General features: G+C 49.7%; 1 protein-coding gene across 7 annotated transcripts in view; it reads right to left on the reverse strand.

The window, feature by feature from the left end:
* Positions 1-18,492, reverse strand: part of TIAM1 (TIAM Rac1 associated GEF 1) — a 383,207-nt gene that overhangs the window by 115,245 nt on the left and 249,470 nt on the right. For 6 of the 7 annotated variants that reach the window (XM_059392241.1, XM_059392243.1, XM_059392242.1 and 3 more), the window contains 2 exons: positions 16,919-17,892; positions 1,700-2,147 (listed from right to left, as the gene is read on the reverse strand). In XM_059392241.1, coding sequence (XP_059248224.1) covers positions 1,700-2,147; positions 16,919-17,881 — 1,411 coding nt within the window. In that variant the 5' untranslated portion in view covers positions 17,882-17,892. Of the gene's footprint in view, positions 1-1,699; positions 2,148-5,730; positions 5,822-16,918; positions 17,893-18,492 lie in introns of those variants that run through there. The other variant, XM_059392246.1, reaches the window with a different exon arrangement.

The following is an 18,492-nucleotide window of genomic DNA, read 5'->3' on the forward strand; positions in this document are numbered from 1 at the left end:
CTTCCAGAACTGTGAGAAGATATATTGCTTTGGTTAAACCACTCAAGTCTGTGGTACTTGGTTATCATGGCCCTGATGTAGAGCAGAGGGATACACCTTCATTTTTCTGTGGGAACGTGGGCCTGGTGGTGAGCTACCTTGACCACAGGGACTGGATCTGGGAACAGCAGAGCAAGGAGACCGAAGTAACCTGGGACCTGGATGACTCACAGGAAGGAATCACCGTAACTTCAGCCTATGGTGGACGGGAGGAACTCAGTTCTATCTCTCTTCAGGTACCATCATTGCGGGTCTCTGGGACATGCAGTGAAAACGTCCGGTCTAATTAACAAGCTCCCTTCCTGTCTCACTGAAGTACTGAAGCAACAGTTGGCACCAGCAGTAATGGGACCGATCTACACCTCGGCTGTCCTTCAGGGGATGGCCTGCGCATCACTGTGCAGACTCTAGAATGCTCTATGCCTCTAGGATTGATGTTCTCCCTCTAACCACAGTTAAGGAGATGGACTATGGAATGGTCTAGAGGGTACACCACACCTGGGAAGCCCAGATGTCTCCCTGTGTTTGTCCTTCATGCTTGTTGACCTAACGAACCTGTCCTGCCATACTTTAACCGGTCTCAAATTTGGTTTGTGATAGAAGGTCTAAGGGGGCTGGCTCCAAGTACTCTCTCAGACACGGAGCACACAAATGGGAGCTTTTCTCCTACGGAGACACATGCAGACATGCACAATAGTATGTGCATGAACTTCTGATGTAGGACAACGAATAGCAACATATAAAAGCATTACACTTACTAATGAAAAGGCAGCCATGTCTCCACATGTGTATGTATCTACACACACACACACACACACTCTCTCTCTCTCTCTCTCCCATATAGTCGAGTGTGACCGTAAAACAGTTACTTTTTCACAAACCTAGGATGACTCAGACATTCTAGTAAGCACTGGGCTGAGCCTCATGAGATTAGTGATATTCTAGCATTTTTAGCCCAAAGAAATGGTCATTTCACAGGATTCAAATGAATGTTTCCCTCCAAAATAGTTATTTTAGGAGGTACTTCCCTAACTTGAATGACTTTTCTTTTCTTTTGGAACACGTCCCTCAAATGAGCTGTCCTCAGAAGCAGCTGTCTATACAAGGAAACTCAATGTGGGATGTTCCTCTAGCTTAACTGTGAAAAAGGAAAGAAAACAAAACAGCGCTGGTGGGGGAGGGGGAAGTGAGGAGTTACCGATAATCAAGGCACAGAAAGTTTCAGTTAAGAGAGATGATCACAGGGTACCTGGGTGGCTCAGAGGGGTAAGCCTTTGCCTTCAGCTCAGGTCTTGGTGTCAGGGCCCTGGGATCGAGTCCCACGTCGGGCTCTCTGCTCGGCAGGGAGCCTGTATGCTCCCTCTCTCTCTACCCATCTCTCTGCCTACATGTGATCTCTCTCTGTGTCAAGTAAATAAATAAAATCTTTAAAAAAGAGAGAGATGATCACATTCTAGAGATCTGCCCTAGGGTCCACGACAGGGTCACACCTAAATTTTTAAGAGGGAAGATTTCATGCTAAGTATTCCCATACTTATACAACTGGTTAAAAGTAGTATAAAATGCACACCCCACGTCCTCATAAACCATCGCGGGCGCAGGTGCACCCTGACGCGCAAGGTTCCTCCCGCACAGGGGGGCGGGGCGCTCCCCGTCCTACCTTTCAAGGACACCCAGTAGTGCTTCCACTTCCGCCGGGTGGCCGACTCCACCTTCTTGTTCTTCTTGTGCACCAGGAAGTTCTTGACGGCCAGCGCCCCGGCCTTGCGCACCGTGCCCTGCGCGGCCGTGAGCAGGATGTCCGACTGGCCCGGCGAGCTCAGGGTGCCGCTGCTCTGCTCGTCGCTGTGCGCCGAGCCCGCCTCCTCCAGGCTCTCGCTGTTGGTGGTGCTCATCTCCAGCTCCCGGCGGAAATTCTCGTACACCCCCTGGCGGGCCGCATCCCCGGTGGAGCTGCTGCCGCTGTCGCTGCCCACGAAGGCGCGGCCGGTGGGGGGCGAGTAGCTGGAGTTGGTGGCATTGGATCGCCTGGACAGGAGGTCCGTGTCGGTGGTGGCCCCTTCGATCCCACTGTCCGCGAACTCACTGCCCTCGCCGGCGTTAACATCCTTGGGAGCAGAAAGGGACAAGAGGAAGACATGCATCAGGACGAGAGGAGAGCCGGGGACTCGGCAGCCGGCAGAGCTGCAGGGAACCCACACGGCACCGCTGCTCCCCAGCCTGGCGCGGACCAACTCCTCCCCAAACCCCAGATCCGCACAAACCCAACCTGCCGGCAAAACGGCTGGGGAGGGTAGTTGGGGGGGTGACAGGGGGCCGTTAAGCCACCCTGGCATGAATGCGAACCATCCCAAACATTGAAGAAATATGTATTAAAAACCAAGGAACCCTTCCAAGAGCTTATCATTTATCTGACTTAGATAATCAACTAACTGGCAGATCAGCTATAGATGCTCCCACGGCCATGCTGAGAGAACTCAGCTCCCTGACCCTCATCAGCCTGCCCCAAACTCCAGGAAATTCTGCAGGCTGATTAGCTGTGGCAGAGGTAGGGGGTAACAATAGGTAACAAGGTCTTTGCAGCCAGTAGGATTCCGTAAATCAATCAATAAATAACTCGGTTAGGAGTCTGTTTTATAATGTGGCGACTCAAAAGATCACCAGCGCACAGCCCCACCCACTCACCCAGCAAGGACCCAGGTCCCATGAACAGGCAAGAGTCCTCATGCTGTAATCAGCGTCCCTTCTCGAAAACAAGCAGCCTCTCACTCTGCATTGAGCTAAATAAGTCTGTGGGGCCCACAGCTCCAAGGCAGGCTCTCCAATTACCTTGCCCTTTCAAAGCCAGCAAGCTTGGAGCCCCAAGCAGGCTACTCACTGCCCCTGGGCCAAGTGACAGCTTCCGGCAACTGCCAGCACGCCGGGGTATCAATTCCCAATTTAAAAACATCTGGAAGTTCTGGAAGTTCCAAAGCACTGTCCCCGCTCTCAAGCCTAACATTTCGGGGACAGAGACAGATCTGTTCTCAAATAAGAACCTTAATTGCTCCAAAGGGCTACAGGCATGTCCATAAATAATAATTAAATAATGGCAATCATCAAGGAGGGATAATGACAGCAATATTGGACAGGACAGCTCAACTGTCTTATGGATAAGAAATCAGACTGATTTTTCTCAATGGAAGAGAACAGGTACACGGGCATGACACAGAAGAGACGGCAAAGTAACACACGGTTTGGGGATTTCACCACTTTTTCCTGCCTTCAGTCTCAGAAGCAGCCAATTACGGTTCGCAAATGTAAAAACAGACTATTCTGAGTTGGCATAAAAATAAAATCTTTGGGCTCAAATATTTGCCGAGAGGCCACGGGGCAGAATGAACCAAGCCACACAGAGACACGGTCCTGGGCGAGGCCCGGACAGCTGCTGGACCTTATCTCTACCCATCTCACTGGGTCCATTCTTAAGTGAGGGCCTCAAAATTCACTTCACCTTCATCATCAAGAGACACTAAGCGAACGACTAGAAGATGGGCAGAGACAGACGTGACAAGCAAGAGTAAGACAAATACTGTATGATTCACTTATAGGGGGATCCAAAAATGTCGAATTCATAGAACGGAGAGCGGAACAGTGTCTGTCAGGGATGGGGGGGTGGAGGAGATGGCGGCCAAAGGAGGGTACCAACTTTCAGTTATGAAAGTTTCTAATGTCTAGGAGCGCCTGAGCGGCTCAGTCACTGAAGCGTCTGCCCTTGGCTCAGGTCATGCATGTCTCAGGGTCCTGGGATCGAGCCCCGAATCGGGTTCCCTGCTCAGCGGGGAGTCTGCTTCTGTCTCTCTCCCCACTCGTGCTCTCTCACAAATAAATAAATAAAATCTTTATTAAAAAAAGTTAAGTTCTAGGAATCAAACGTGCAGCATGGTGGGGACTGAAATTTGCTAAGGGAGTCATCTTAGGTGTTTTCACCACACACACACACACACACACACACAAAGGTAATTATGTGCGGTGATACATGTGTTAATTAACTTGATTGTGGTAATCATTTCATAATGTATACATATATTAAATCAGAACACCGTGCACCTTCAAAAAAAAAAAAAACCCACAATAAAGAGAACAGTGTGCAAAAGGAGGAAAGTAGGGGCGCCTGGGTGGCTCAGTGGGTTCAAGCCTCTGCCTTCGGCTCGGGTCATGATTCCAGGGTCCTGGGATCCAGCCCTGCATCAGACTCTCCACTAAGCAGGGAACCTACTTCCCTCTCTCTCTCTACCTGCCTCTCTGCCTACTTGTGATCTCTCTCTGTCAAATAAATAAATAAATAATTTTTTTTTAAAAAAAAGGAGGAAAATAATGGATCTAGCCAATACTACCTTTGACAGGTGTTCAAGGTTAACTGGGAACCCCTCTCTACTACCTAAAACTGTTTTCAAGAAAGAAAGAAAAGAAAAAGCAAGGAGGGAAAACAGAAGCAGGAAGGAGTTAGGATAGCTTCAGAGGACCAGCTGCATTTCCAATGGAGTCCAAACCCCTCAGATTTCAAGGGGATTAAAGGCATACCCTAGCAAATGCCAGTCCCATCACTTTGCTATCTGCCATTCCACCGGGGCCATGAAGGACCCAGATCCAGTGCCCTATATAAAAAGAAAAACAAAGGGTGCCCAGGTGGCTCAGTGGGTTGGGCCGCTGCCTTTGGCTCAGGTCATGATCTCAGGGTCCTGGGATCGAGTCCCACATCGGGCTCTCTGCTCAGCAGGGAGCCTGCTTCCCTCTCTCTCTCTCTGCCTGCCTCTCTGTCTACTTGTGATCTCTCTCTGTCAAATAAAGAAATAAAATCTTTTTTAAAAAATAAATAAAAAGGAAAACACAGGTAAGAACTCCCACTTCTCCCGGCAGGAATATTGACCATGTCAATAAAGACAATAAGTAAAATATGCCGTGACTGATGATTCAAGACAACCCTGGGGGGTGGGAGACGAGGTGTGTGTGAATTTCCTAAACATCTGGATTCATTTTCATGGGTCTCAGTCTTTCCCTGGAAGAAAGGAAGGCATCAGTGCCAAGCTCCCCTCTAAGATGCAAAGAGGTGAGAAGCATCTCTGTACGTCAGGGAGAGATTCGCTATGCTGGTAACCTCCCTGGTCTGTAAGAGAAAGACCTCAGAACCAGGGAGAGAATGGACTCAAGGCATCTTGTTAATTCCCAGAGCTCAAGAATAGGCAGGGACCTTGCAAAGCCATCCTCTTGATTAATCAGTGAGGATGCTGGGGCTCAGAAATGCACAGCCCTGGCTGCTGGCCGACTGGGAGTCGGAACTCACACATTTCCAACCACCTTTTCCACTATGACATGGCAAACCCACTGCTCAGTTGTAAGCAGCACCTGGCCAGGTTCTACCGAAACAGGCAACTCCATGCTTTACCCTTTTTTGTCAACAAGGCCCTTTTCAGGTTTTCCCAGCGAAAGCTAGTATCTGTTTGCCTTGACTTCCCAAGCAAAGAGCTCAAATCTCAGGGATAAGAGGAAAGAGGAGGTGAATGAGGAGGGAAAGAGGCAGAAACGAGACAGACCAAACCCTTAAGATCATGTGTCTTAAAGTCTCTGACTTCCCCACCAACCATTTACCCCTTTACGGAATACCCCGGGGCCTCTCTAAAAACTAAGCGTTAAGGCTTGGCAGACACTCACCTCTCTGCCGGGGCTGAACATCTGCTCACGCCGACTGCTGCTATCAGCTCGCCATGGCCCGGGCTCTGTGTGCCCAGCTCTGGGATGGCCACTGATCTGAGCAAAGAAGTGATCACTCCAGGTGAGAAGCCTGCCGGCCCTAGGTGAGCCGGCATAGCCCTGGAGCACACAACCCGCGTAATCGCTGGGGAATGCTCTGGATCTTTTGTCCAAGCCGACTCCACCTTATCTCCACATGTGGCCAAGCAGGCTCGGTGGTAGATGGCCCCCACTGATATGTGACCCAGCCTGTTGGAAAACATGCGGGTTGCCCAGACCCAGCCCAACTTGATCATGAAGTTTGCGATGTCCCAAATACCCAGAGGCTCCAGGCTCTAGCATCGCGTGCAGTAAGGACGACCGAACCAGAGGCACTACTCAACGCCGGAACGGTCCACGAGAGGCTCGCGGGCACCAGCAACCTCCAGCTTCAGTGTCGGTCAGAATCATCTGTGGAACCCCACTCCCCAAATGCCTAAGCATCACCTCAGAATCTCTAGCACAAACCAAAGCCAGACACTCTGACATAGAGGCTCCGGGTTCCCACTTTGTTTCTTGTTTTTTGTTTTTTTTTTTTAAAGATTTTACTTATTTATTTATTTGACAGAGAGAGAGAGAGAGATCACAAGTAGGCAGAGAGGCAGGCAGAGAGAGAGAAGGAAGCAGGCTCCCTGCTGAGCAGAGAGCCCGATGCGGGGCTCGATCCCAGGACCCTGAGATCATGACCCGAGCCGAAGGCAGCAGCTTAACCCACTGAGCCACCCAGGCGCCCTGTTTCTTGTTTTTATCTTCATTCCAGTTAGCTAACATCCAGTGCTGGATTCGTTTCAAGCGTACAATATCGTGATTCAAACATTTCCTTCAAACATCACCCTTGTGCTCACTGGGTTCACACTTTGGAAAACAGCAAGCATCCACCCCTCCGAGGCTGCATCCCGGATGCCCATCACCCTCCGATGTCAGGACGCCTATCACTGCAATGCACCTTCCAAGAGCTCAGAAGAAAGAGGGCCACCGTCAAGCGAATGTTCCTGGTGGTCATCCTTCCGAGGGCTCCTCCACCTTCCCACCTCACTCTCAAGGGCTTGGCACCTGAGAAAACGGACTCTTTCCATACTCAGAACCTCCCCCACTCTTCCCAGCAGCAAGAAATCCAAAAACCAACTCCAGGGCAGAATCTCATGGGAGCCCAGCAGTGTCTGTAGCAAACACAACGCATGTTCCTTCATAGTAAGTGAGGTCTCTTAGCATCTGAGAGGTCCTAGTAGTTTATCATATACCGAGCTCTAATTCAAAAGTCAAAGGAGATCAGGGGAGATGGTAAGACCCTAGCGACACAGAGAAGTGACTCCCATGTGATGCATGATCCACTCAGAGATTTCCTGGAAATTACTCAAAATATACTCCCTGTGTTAGAAACACTCCACTGAAAAGGCTTCCGATTATACACAACATTCATGGGGTACAGAGGCTCTCAGAGCCTGGTCTCCCTGGACACATCCTCCCAAGCCAGATTTCTAGAGCGCTCGCCAGTTTCCACGGCACTGGCAGATTCCCAGCACAAACGTATGCACTTTCCTACCGGGTGCACAAGTGGCCAGCTGTAGCCCGAAGCACACCACAGCTGCCAGGCCAGGGTCATCGAGGTCACCAGAGCTGGACCACAAATGCTAACGTGGGCTCGGGTACTAAAATGCTGGCGGCACTCAGCAAATGTAACGCCCCTTCTCACCACCTTGGCAAACTGAAGGGTCAGGCACCACGAATGGGGGCTAACGATACATTGTAACAAGGCTCCAGTGGTTTTGCTGGGCAACTTACAAATCCTCTGAGGGACAGGTTTTCTGTGTTAATGACAGGTGAACACAGTTTTGGAAAGGTAATCAGCCACAAAGTTCAAGGGCCCTGGGACACTTCGAGGACAGTAAGATCAATCAGCCATGTGTAGTTATTGGTCTGATGCAATTAGAAGCTATTTCCTTGGTTACTTTGTTTAATTTCCCTGATGAATCCAGCTTTGCTTTCACATAGCTATACAGAAAAGCTAAACATAGAGAGTTAGTGGACTTTCAGGGGGTTGAGGAAATTTCGACTTGGCAGAAGCTCTGAATTAGAACAACTTTTGCCGTGTTCAATTCTAAAACACTCCTTCTCCCCTGGTTTACCATCTTCTTGTCCCCCAAACTGCCAAGTGCCCCGTCTCACACACACGCACATACATGAATACTGTTTTTGGCTCCCAGTGTTCTCTCCTCGGTATACTTGATATACTCTTAGGATGCTCTCCCTTGGTAATCTCAGTATGGTCAATACCGATCCCGGGGAAGTTACTTTGAACTGCTCTGTGCCTCAGTTTCCCCACCTGTCAAAAGGGGATGACAACAATTATCTCCCCTTTAGAACACTCTGTTAAGATGCTGTGAAACTGAGTTAACCCAGCAAAGGTTTCTAGAACTGTGCCCAGCACATAGTGCCTGCTTAAAAGCATTAACTAGGATTACTGTCGTTTCCACCTTCGGTCAAAATTCATCTTGGCCCAAGGAGAGAAGCACTGCCTGACCTCGCTCACTAGTGCCTAACATGGAAGGGGTGCTGCTGAGGAAACAGGAAAATGGGCTGACCACGGCTGGGAGGAGCCGATGAAGTGCCTTTTAAGTTATTGTCACATTTGCAAAATAGCATCATAACCTAGGAAAATGGTGTTTTCTACTTTTTTTTTTTTTTTAAGATTTTATTTACTTATTTGACAGAGGGACCACAAGCAGGGAGGGGGGGAGGCAGAGGCAGAGGGAGAAGCAGGTTCCCTACTGAGCAAGGAGCCTGACGCAGGGCTCGATCCCAGGACCCTGAGATCATGACCTGAGCCCAATGCTTAACCACCCACGCGCCCCAAAATGGTGGTGTTTTCTACACTGTCGATTAATAACTATGCACACTGTTACTAATAACTGCCATTCCTGATTTGCTAGAAATATTGCAGTGTTACTTTTCCATGTAAGGCTTCTTTTGTTCCCCCTCTCTCTCTCTTGCTCTCTAACCAAACATCCAGTGCCTTTCTGCATTTTCAATTCTGAAGTTTGTAAATTCTACCCGCTGGGTTTCCCACTATCATGCTCCACTTGCACATGTCCCACCTCCGCTGGAGGGACTTCTAAAACCCAGCTCTAGTTCTCCCTTCTCCCTTTCCCAAGACAAAACTTCCATGCCTTTTTATGTTTTCAACACGTCTTCCCTCCTTCTCTGATGATCCCCAATGGGAGTGACTCAAAATTTCTCTCAACCCAAAGTTCTTACAGTTGCTAAAAAGGAGTCAGAAGTATGTTGGCAAATGCTTGAAATGTTGCTCCAGGTAACTCCAGATGGGGGACTGCCAACATCTGAGCTAATGAATCATCTTCTCTCTTTTTATCTGCTTTTTTCCACGTAGGTGCCTCAAACCTTGTAGTCATCCTTCCCCTCCTCACTACCCATGATGTATCTATCACCCGACCTGTCTCAGAGCCACGGCCGTGGTTCAGTCACAAGCTCTCTCCCTCAACCTCCTGAATGCACCCGGCACACCACAGCCAGGCAGACCTTCCCAGGAGCCATGTGGAAGGCTCCTCGGCCTGCCTTGCAAAGCCCCCTGCAGACGTCCAGCCTTCACACTGGAGCACAGGACGGACCTACCAGTCAGTGCAACGCAGGTGCATGCTCTCAACTGTTCTTGCTTCCAGGAATATTCATCCTTTAAGGCTCAGCTCACGTCCCCCCTTTCCACAGCTAAAAGACTCCTTTCCCTCCTCCGACTGCCAGGCCAACTTCTCTGCAGCATCTTGTTCCCCTGCCCCAGCTCTGCTCCCTCAAACACGCAGGGCACACTCCCACCTCCCAAATCAATGACCGACTCCCAAGTCTGCCCTCTCGAGGGGGTCAAGCCTGACCGCCCCATCTCATAGTGCCTCCCGCATCCCCCACTGCCTCGTCTGCCCTGCCCTGCTCTTTTCTCCATTGCATGTCGAGCGCTTATTATGCTGTTTTCTGCCTACACGTCCCCATTTCACCCCCAAACTAGCTCCATGAGCTCAGGGACCTTTTCCTGTTGACACATCCCAAAGCACTACAAACAGTATCTGACATGGAGTAGGCAAGACACTTCAGAAAAATAAACCCACCTTTGCAGGGCGCCTGGGTGGCTCAGTCAGGTAAGGGTCTGCCTTTGGTCCAGGTCATGATCCCGGGTTCCTGGGATGGAGCCCCACGTTGGGCTCCCTGCTCTCCCCCGTCCTCTGCCCCACCCCCACTCGTGTGTGCACATGTGCATGCACGTGCACACTCTCTCTAATAAATAAAATCTTAGTAAATATAAATAAATAAACAAATAAATAAAAATAAACCCACCTTTCTGTGAATAAACTGCTGTTCATTTTCCACCATAATCCCCAAACAAGGAGAACGGCTCCTCGCGGATTACAGTTTCATTTGATTTAAAGGTTTGCTCATCTCCCGGCTCAGCTCAAGCCCAGCTACGGTTGAGCTGAGAAGTGAGTCCTACTTGTCAAGCTGAACTTTGCAATCTTCAAACAATCCGGTTTTATTATGTCATTTACAGACATAACCAGAGTTAATTTAAAGTGTTTTCTTTAGCTTTTTTTTAAACTACAAAAAGAAAGACAGGACGGGCTGTCCTCTGGGCCGCATTAGATAATCTGCCAACAGTCGTCCAGAGCAAACTGCATCCATATGACAGTGAAAAGCCTATTTCCTAAGTTCTACCTTGGGCTCCATGGAGGCCCTCTTAGGCCCTCATAGCAGGCTTCTGGAAGGATTCTAAGCTTCCAATTCCAGCCCTTCCTCCTCCTCAGTGATGCTAAGAAACCAGCAGTTTCATCAATGAACACAGACGTTCCTCTTCTTCAAGCACTAAACTAAAAATGGGAATTTTGAAGGCCTAAACTTCCCCAGCCTGTATTAGCCTCAATGGGCAGCTCAAAGTGTGGACCAGGGATCCTCAGGTAATTTCAGGGGGTGGCTATCACGCCCTGCCTTTTCCAGCTACCTGGGCAAAACCACACTTTCCACCCACCCACCCACCCAACCAACCAACCAACCAACCAACACAACCACAAAAGAGTGAAGGCAGAAGCAGAGAGGAGACTCTAGGGTCTCCTGTTTGCCAGAAACTGTAGAGATTTGTCAAATATAAATTAACACCTCTTTCCTCCCTAATTTTTTAAATTTTAGAAAATAAAAAGTCATTTCTGTGAACAAAGAATGGGTTTATTGGTTCTATTTTAAAAATGAATCAACAAGTGGGTTTTGGGGTTGTTTTTTTTTTTTTGCTTTCCTGTTTCAATTTCTAGTGTGATAACTATTTATAGCTAGAAGCCACATAAACAGAAGCCCTTTGGAGTCCACCGTACTTTTTACAAGTAGAAAGGGTCTGAAACTAACAACACAGCCATCCCCCAACTACATACTCACCCTCTCACTCCCCAAAAGAAGATCTTGGCCAAGAGGCAGATACTCCTACCGAAAATGGATGGGCTTGCTTTCAAAACACTATCTCATTGCTTAACTTAGATGCCAGAAAAAGGAAGATCAAGGGAAAAGGAAAAAAGAAGCATCGAATGGTCTGAATTAAAGGCAAGGAAAGGGGTTTTTTTAAAAAAAATAAATTTTATATGAAAATATATTGTTTCATGCAGAATTAACCTGGGGTTATTAACCAGAAGCTTCTAGATGGACTTTGGGGAACCCATGGAGCCCCTGAAATTGAATGCAGAAGGGTGGTCCATGTGTTTATCTAAGAAAAGGGTCCAAATTTTTCATCCAACTCTCAAAGGAGTCTGTGACCAAAGGTTAAGAATCTCTTGGATGCTGATGTCGGTTTTCAGCTTGGGGAACATACTTATTCCTAAGCCATTTAAGCTAAGTGTAAAGCAAAACAAAATTTTATAAAAACCAACACAATTTTGCTAGGAACTCAAGAGCCTCTTCCAAGAACACTGCACACCCCTTGTTGCTGAAATCATGGATCTAGGACTTGCCTTTCCAAACAAGAAAGCAAGGTTTTCTTCTGAACACTGCTGTGGACACCTCTCTCAGGAACCACTGCGCCTGGGCTACAGTGTGAACATTCCTACATTCTTTTCAGTCAATCACCCTTTTTTGTTTCTGCCCCAGAACTAAGGAATTTGATCTTAAAATCTAAGGACATGGAAGTTGGAATCTGTTCGAGAATGAGGAGGAAGTAATGGTGTGGGGGTGTGGGCTTCCGAAGAATGACCCTGGTCGGTGAGTCAGGAGACCTAGATTTTAATCTAGTTGCGAGACCTGGTCGCCTCATCTCTTTAGATATATTTTCTCCCCCACAAAGGACATAGGGGTGATCTGTGAGCTGGAAATCAGGCTGAAAAGAATCTGTCAATGGCCCACGGGGGCCAGAAACGGATGGAGAGCTCTGCCTTACCTCGTTCCGACTCCATCCGCTATGGTGTGAAGATTTCTGGGGACACAGAGGTGGTCAGAAATTGCACAAACACACAAACCCATCATCAGTGTCCCATCTCCACAAGGGGCTCTGAGCAGGGGGTCCCTCGCTATCTCCAGGCTGTGGCTCCTTGAGAAGTTCTTGGTAAGAGCAGCTCCCACTCTTCCATCTCCTAAGTGGATGAATGAAGCTCTCCTACCAAGTCCCGTACGATGGCCCCAAGCCAAAGCTTCCCTTTGAAACACACAGCCTGGCTCCAAGACGCTCCATCAGTTGGCAGTTCTCTCTTTCCACCTCACCCACTGGAAGTCTGAGACACAGGAGGGCTGAGCTCTGAAAGAGGAAGCCAAACTATTCCCATCACAACTAATAACCATGACCGACTGAGCTTCTACTAAGCGCAAGAGACAACATGCCAGGAGCTTCGTACTCACTTCCGTGCGGAACTCCCATCAGCCCCATTCAGGAGGCACCGAGGTCCATCCAGGTTACATAACCAACAGAAACAGTGCTCAGGCCGACGAGCTCGGCTCTGCTGGATTTCAGAACGTCTTTACGTGATATCAGGCTGCCCCAGCTCTGAGTGTTAACCATGGGAATATCGGAGACCGTCAAGTTCAGTCCAAAAGACCAATAATGTATCCATCAAATCAAGAGCCAATCTATTCTTGTCTTTCTCCAAACATCAATGCAAGTAAACTCTGCTTTAAGCAATACAGATAAACCCTTCCAACAAAGGAATACAAAACAGTCGCAACACAAATTTTCATGCACGTTGTGTGCGTGCACACACACGTGTACACACACACACTCAAACCTACTGAATTAAATAATTCCTCAGCACTCGCCGCGTGGCAGGCATGAAACAGGTGTTACGTTTTAAAAACTGCATGTGAGCTCCAAGGCCTCATGTTTCAGTAACACGTCCAACTACTGAACAAACAACAAAAAAAGGAAAAATGGTCAAAGACTCTTTTTCGATCATTTTCAAATCCAAAGAAGTTGTTCTCATTGTTTCAGATAAAGTGTATTTCATCCCAGGCTCAGAGACCACACTCTGGGGCCAAATGTCTTCCAGAAACTCTTCTTCTGGGGAGTAAACTGCTGACAGTTACAGATTCAACTACGTCACCAGAGCAGGATGAGGGAACTTTAACATCTCCGATCCAAGCTCGCTGAAGAGATCCCCCGGGTCAGAAACTTTTACCAACAACAACAACAAAAAAAAGAACAAAAAAAAAAAAAAAGGGAATTCTTTTCAAGGAAGCTTCCACACCCACTGTCTCTTAAAATACACTGTTTGGAACATAGTGGGTTCTCAAGAAATCGCGTTGGATGAACACGCCAAACTTAGACTAGGAAGCGTGGGTGGATGGGGACTGTTGTGCATAATTCTGGGGTTTGTTTCAAGTCATTAAAGATCCTCGCTCAACATATAAAGTCAATACGAAAATAATTCTTCCGTTCATTCTATGGACTCTGCAACAGGTGTCCACACTGGGTGCCCACCGGGTTCCCCTAAGGGTGCTTGTCAGAGGCTGGTGTCCCTCGCTGCGGACAGAGAAGGAGCCTGCGCGGCACCCAAGATGGGAGTGACTCGCCCAAGGTCACCGGTCAGCGAGGAGCCAGCCAGGATGTAAATGGACGCCCCCGGACTGCGAGTCCGTTGCTCTCTGCATCACATTAAGCTGCCGAGGCAGTGACTTTCTGAGACACCACATTTAGATGATCTCACTTCCATATATTAACAATTTCCAAAGGCGCCAAGCCAAAGATGGAAATTTCATAGAACAATGACACGTGAGAGCTCACAGTGGTACCGGCTCTGCAGGAGAAAACTGCTCTGCCCCTCTCTTCTGGGTGTAGTCAGCGTTGACTCAAACCCCTATCCGTGGGGGGTGGGCTGAACCAGAGGTCCAGCTGTCCCCAGCCTGGGGCGCCGGGGGGTGGGGCACAACATGGAGAGCCAGAATACAGCCAGGCACCCCTCTTAGATCTCATACAGAATGTGAGCTAACATGGGGTGCCTGGCAAGCTCAGTAGGGTAAGCATCTGACTCTTGATTTCCGCTCAGGTCAGGATCTCAGGGTCATGGGATCGAGCCTCATGTTGGCCTCCACGCTCAGCGTGGAGTCTCTCTCTTCCTCTGCCCCGCCCCATTAAAAAAAAAAAAAAAGTCCTGGCTGGCATTGTTCCAGGTAAGAGGGACAGTCACGGTCATAGGTCATGTTCCCTTCTCAATTGCCTGCATCAACACACTCTTCTCTGAATCCTGAAGGCTAGGAGCCTCTCTCTTCGTTTCAGCCCTGCAGTGCCCTTCCGGCCGTGCCTTGAAGACCGAGCCTTCAGCCCCTGTCAGGGCACAGGACAGGTCACCTATCTCACGGGTCTCTCCACTTCCCAAACGGACAGTGAGGAGCAACTCCCGCAGGGGGGTTGTTCCATCATTCCCATCAGTGAGTCTCGCCCCCGAGAAGAGAAGGGTACAAAATTCAGGTGTCCATGGGGATGCAACTTCAGGCTCATCTCCTCTGACTGTAGAGTCAACATTTTTAACAACTGTTTCTAAGACACAAGACTTTGATAGAAATATTGAACCACCTGGGCCTTTAAGTCCTACACCGCCACTCATAAGGAACACAGCCAACGACTAATGAATCCTCCCCTACTGGCTGCTGCCAAAGGACCAGGCACCTCTGTGTTACTTCATTCTATCTTCTCCAAAGGCCTTACTTATTATTCCCGCATCTGATAGTTTTTTGCCCGAAGTCACCCAGGTGAGGAGTGGAGCCCCGAAACCTGGTTTGGACATCATCAGCACAACTTGCCCTCCGACACATGAATGGATAAAAGAAAACTGCAGCAAACACACACATGCTAGAATATTCTTCGACCTTAAAAAGGAAGGAAATCCCGGCTACAACATGGATGCACCCCCGAGGAAATTACGCTAAGGGAAAGAAGCCAGTCACAAGATGACCATTATTACCTGATTCCACTTATGGGACATCCCTAGAGTAGTCAAATTCATGGAGGCAGAAAACAGAATTGGGGCTGTGGGGCCGGGGGGTGGGGGGCATGTTGGGGGAGGAGGATGAGAGTTTGTTGCTTAACAGGTTTTCAAGATGGAAAGAGTTCTGGGGATGGACGTAGTGATGGGTGCCCGACAGTGTGAACATGAACAACACACTTCAAAATGGTCAAGATGGTAAATGTCATGTGTATTTTTCTCACAGTCAAAGATGATTTTGGAAAGAAAAGGAGGGGAAAGGTCAAACACGGTCTCCTTTAACCCATATAAACTTGGAGGAACATACAGAAAGTTTTAATTATTCTAATACAGAAAGCTAGCGTAGGAGAAGAAACAAAAAACACCGAGGACTTCCCTGATGGCTGGTACAGGAGAATTTAAAATTCCAACATAAAATCAGAAACCTGAGATCGGGGCTATTTTATAAAAATCTGCTCTCCAGCAAGAACACAGTCTAGTGTCCATTTTCTCTGCCCCTTCTTTGGGTTCCCCACCATCTGCCCATTTTACTTAGACCCCCTTTCTGAGAGAACTAAACCTCAAAATGCCTGTCTGTCTCGTACTGGAACAGCACCACCCCTGCTCCGTCAGCCCGGAGGGCACCTGCCGCTTTCCCGCTGACCACGGTGCTGTCAGTTGGTCACCCTGGAGGCTGACGTGCCTTTCGAGGAAAATGGGCTTGACTGGATCTCTGATGAGAAGCACTGTCTTGTTAAACCATGAACCCATCCTCAACACCAGCCAGGACGCCCGGAACTCGGCGACCGGGAACAGCAGGACCAGAAAAGGACCAGGGCACACAGGAGTGCGAGGTGGGCTCTTAGCCCCCCCCACCCCACCAATGAAGGTGATGAGACCTCTTTCCATCTGCAAGGCACTTGTAAAAATAATCTTTAAAAGAAACGCCTTCACACCCATCTCTCTCCTGCCCTAGACCCCTGAACAGGCGCATTGAGCCCTTTTCACTCCCATTTTTCAGAGAAGCAACTAGAAGTCAGGGTTTGCCCAAGGTCAAACAACGAGCTGGCTGCAAAGTAGGAACTGGAAGCCGCCCATGTCATTCCTTCCGCTGCCCCTCCCTCCAGAGACAGGGCTGGCCGGCATCGCAAGGAACAGGAAATTGAAATGGCTCCTGGTAAGGCGGGAAGCCTGCCAACCCCCACGAGAAGCTGACCAATGACCAGAGCCCGCCCTGAATCAAAGATGCCTCCTCCGAGGAGCTTCCGACCAACCCGTCTTCCCACCTGCGGCACTGGAGAGACACCCCGAGAGTGCTCAACCCGCCGGGCCCATCTGTCCGGGGAGAGGAAGGAGGCTCAGCAGAAGCAAGACGCTATTCAAGAGCTGAGCTGGAGAGGCAGCAGGTCCCGAGTATGAACTTATCAGCTTTATTCTCACTCCTACCCACATCACCCCCCTAACACACACACACACTCTCTCTCTCTCTCTCCCCTTCATCCCACCCCTGGCAACGAACTGGAAGAGGGGCGAAGCAGAGCTGAGATGAATCCCGGGGGGGGAAGGGGTAGTAGCAGGTGCAGCCGCCGCCAGGCACTCAAAGATGGGAACCTTGCAGAGGAGCAAAAGCATGCACTTGAACTCATGCACCATTTCCAAAATAGTGAAACAGATTTCAACCACTTTACCTGAGTTGTTTTTGCTCTTCTGCCTTGCATGCTGTTGCTATGGCTAATCTGTGGGTTGGTGGCACCTTCAGAAAGACAGTGAGACTTCCTACAGGGGAGTGTGTTGTAATTACTGTAGGGAAGAGACTCTTCGGCAGCAGCTGGTGGCATCTTATGGTTTGCAAGATCGGGAATATCAGACACCAGATTCCGACAGTAGCCTGCGAATTTGCTCCTGGGCCCCCCGTTTGCCGTCACCCCGGAGTTTTTCTGAGCATACAAGTCACCCAGGGAATTGGCACGCTGACAGCTGCTGAGCTGCCGGGGGCTCGCCCGGGGTTCCATGCCCCGAGCCTCCTCGCAGTCTTTCTCTTCGGTGGAACCCAAGATCTCTTCGTTGCTTGTTAAATGTTCTTGGCTCAGATCGGAGAGTGAGAATTCCAGGCTGTCCTCCCGCCAGATGTCTGCAGATTTGGAGCGTTTCTTCTTAAAGCTCGCCGTCTCCATGAAAGTGGGCCCGTTGGATGTGTAGGGATGCTGCCGCCTGCCTCCGTCAGCCAAATACGTAGCGTCATCCCCGTAGAGCCGGGTCTCCTCCGAGTCTGGCATGCTCTGCACAGAGGCGGCTGTGAGGACGATGCTGCTGTCCACGCTGGGAGTGACGGAAGAATCGGTGTACGACACGGGTCTCAAGCCCATATCCACTCGGTCCACCCAAATGGGGCTGCCGAAGTCCTCTAGGGTGCCCTCCTGGGAGAAGGGCTCCAGGCCATTCTCAGCCAGGGACTGCGGGATGCTGGGTGTGCTGCTGGATCGTGTGCTCACTTCGGAGTTCCTGTGGATCACCTTCCCCGAGGACGCGTGCCTCGTCCGCCGAGCCTTGTGCGACAGGCGCAGTGAGCGGGACGTGTGCTTCCGGCCCAGGCTGGCATGCTTTTCTCCATAAAACTCATGCTCTACATTTTGACTTTCTGCGTTTCCCATGGTTTTATGGTCTGCAGCATGGGGGGTGGGAGGAAAGAGAGGAGGGGAGAAGTGAGTCACGAATGGGTAGTTGAACAGAAAGAGCTCAGGGTGCGGGGCGGGCAGAGAGCTTGGTAAGGCGACAGGACACGATCCTCTGCCCACCCCATCCTCTGCACCTGCCCACCTGGCAGGTGCCTGGGCCCTTACACACTTGCAGGTGAGAACTGATGCCTCCACAGAGACGGGCCCCCCGCGATGTGAAATGAGAACCCAGGTAGTCATGTAGAGCATTAAACGTGTCTGTGCCCAGAGGGTAGCTAGCTGCCCACAGGGCCCGCTGCCGTGCTGCCTTCACAGAGCTGCAAACCCTCGTGGTTCCCTCCAGCTCGGCTTCTCTACAGACACCAAAAACCCTGAAAGCACAACCGGACTTTCTTTTTTTTCTTTTTTAAGAGTTTATTTATTTATTTGACAGACAGAGATCACAAGTAGGCAGAGAAAGGGGGAAACAGGCTCCCTGAGGAGCAGAGAGCCCGATGCGGGGCTCGATCCCAGGACCCTGAGATCATGACCTGAGCCGAAGGCAGAGGCTTTAACCCACTGAGCCACGCAGGCACCCCACAAATGGA

This window comes from Mustela nigripes, chromosome 2 (assembly GCF_022355385.1).
Source record: "Mustela nigripes isolate SB6536 chromosome 2, MUSNIG.SB6536, whole genome shotgun sequence".
Classification (NCBI taxonomy): Eukaryota; Metazoa; Chordata; class Mammalia; order Carnivora; family Mustelidae; genus Mustela; species Mustela nigripes.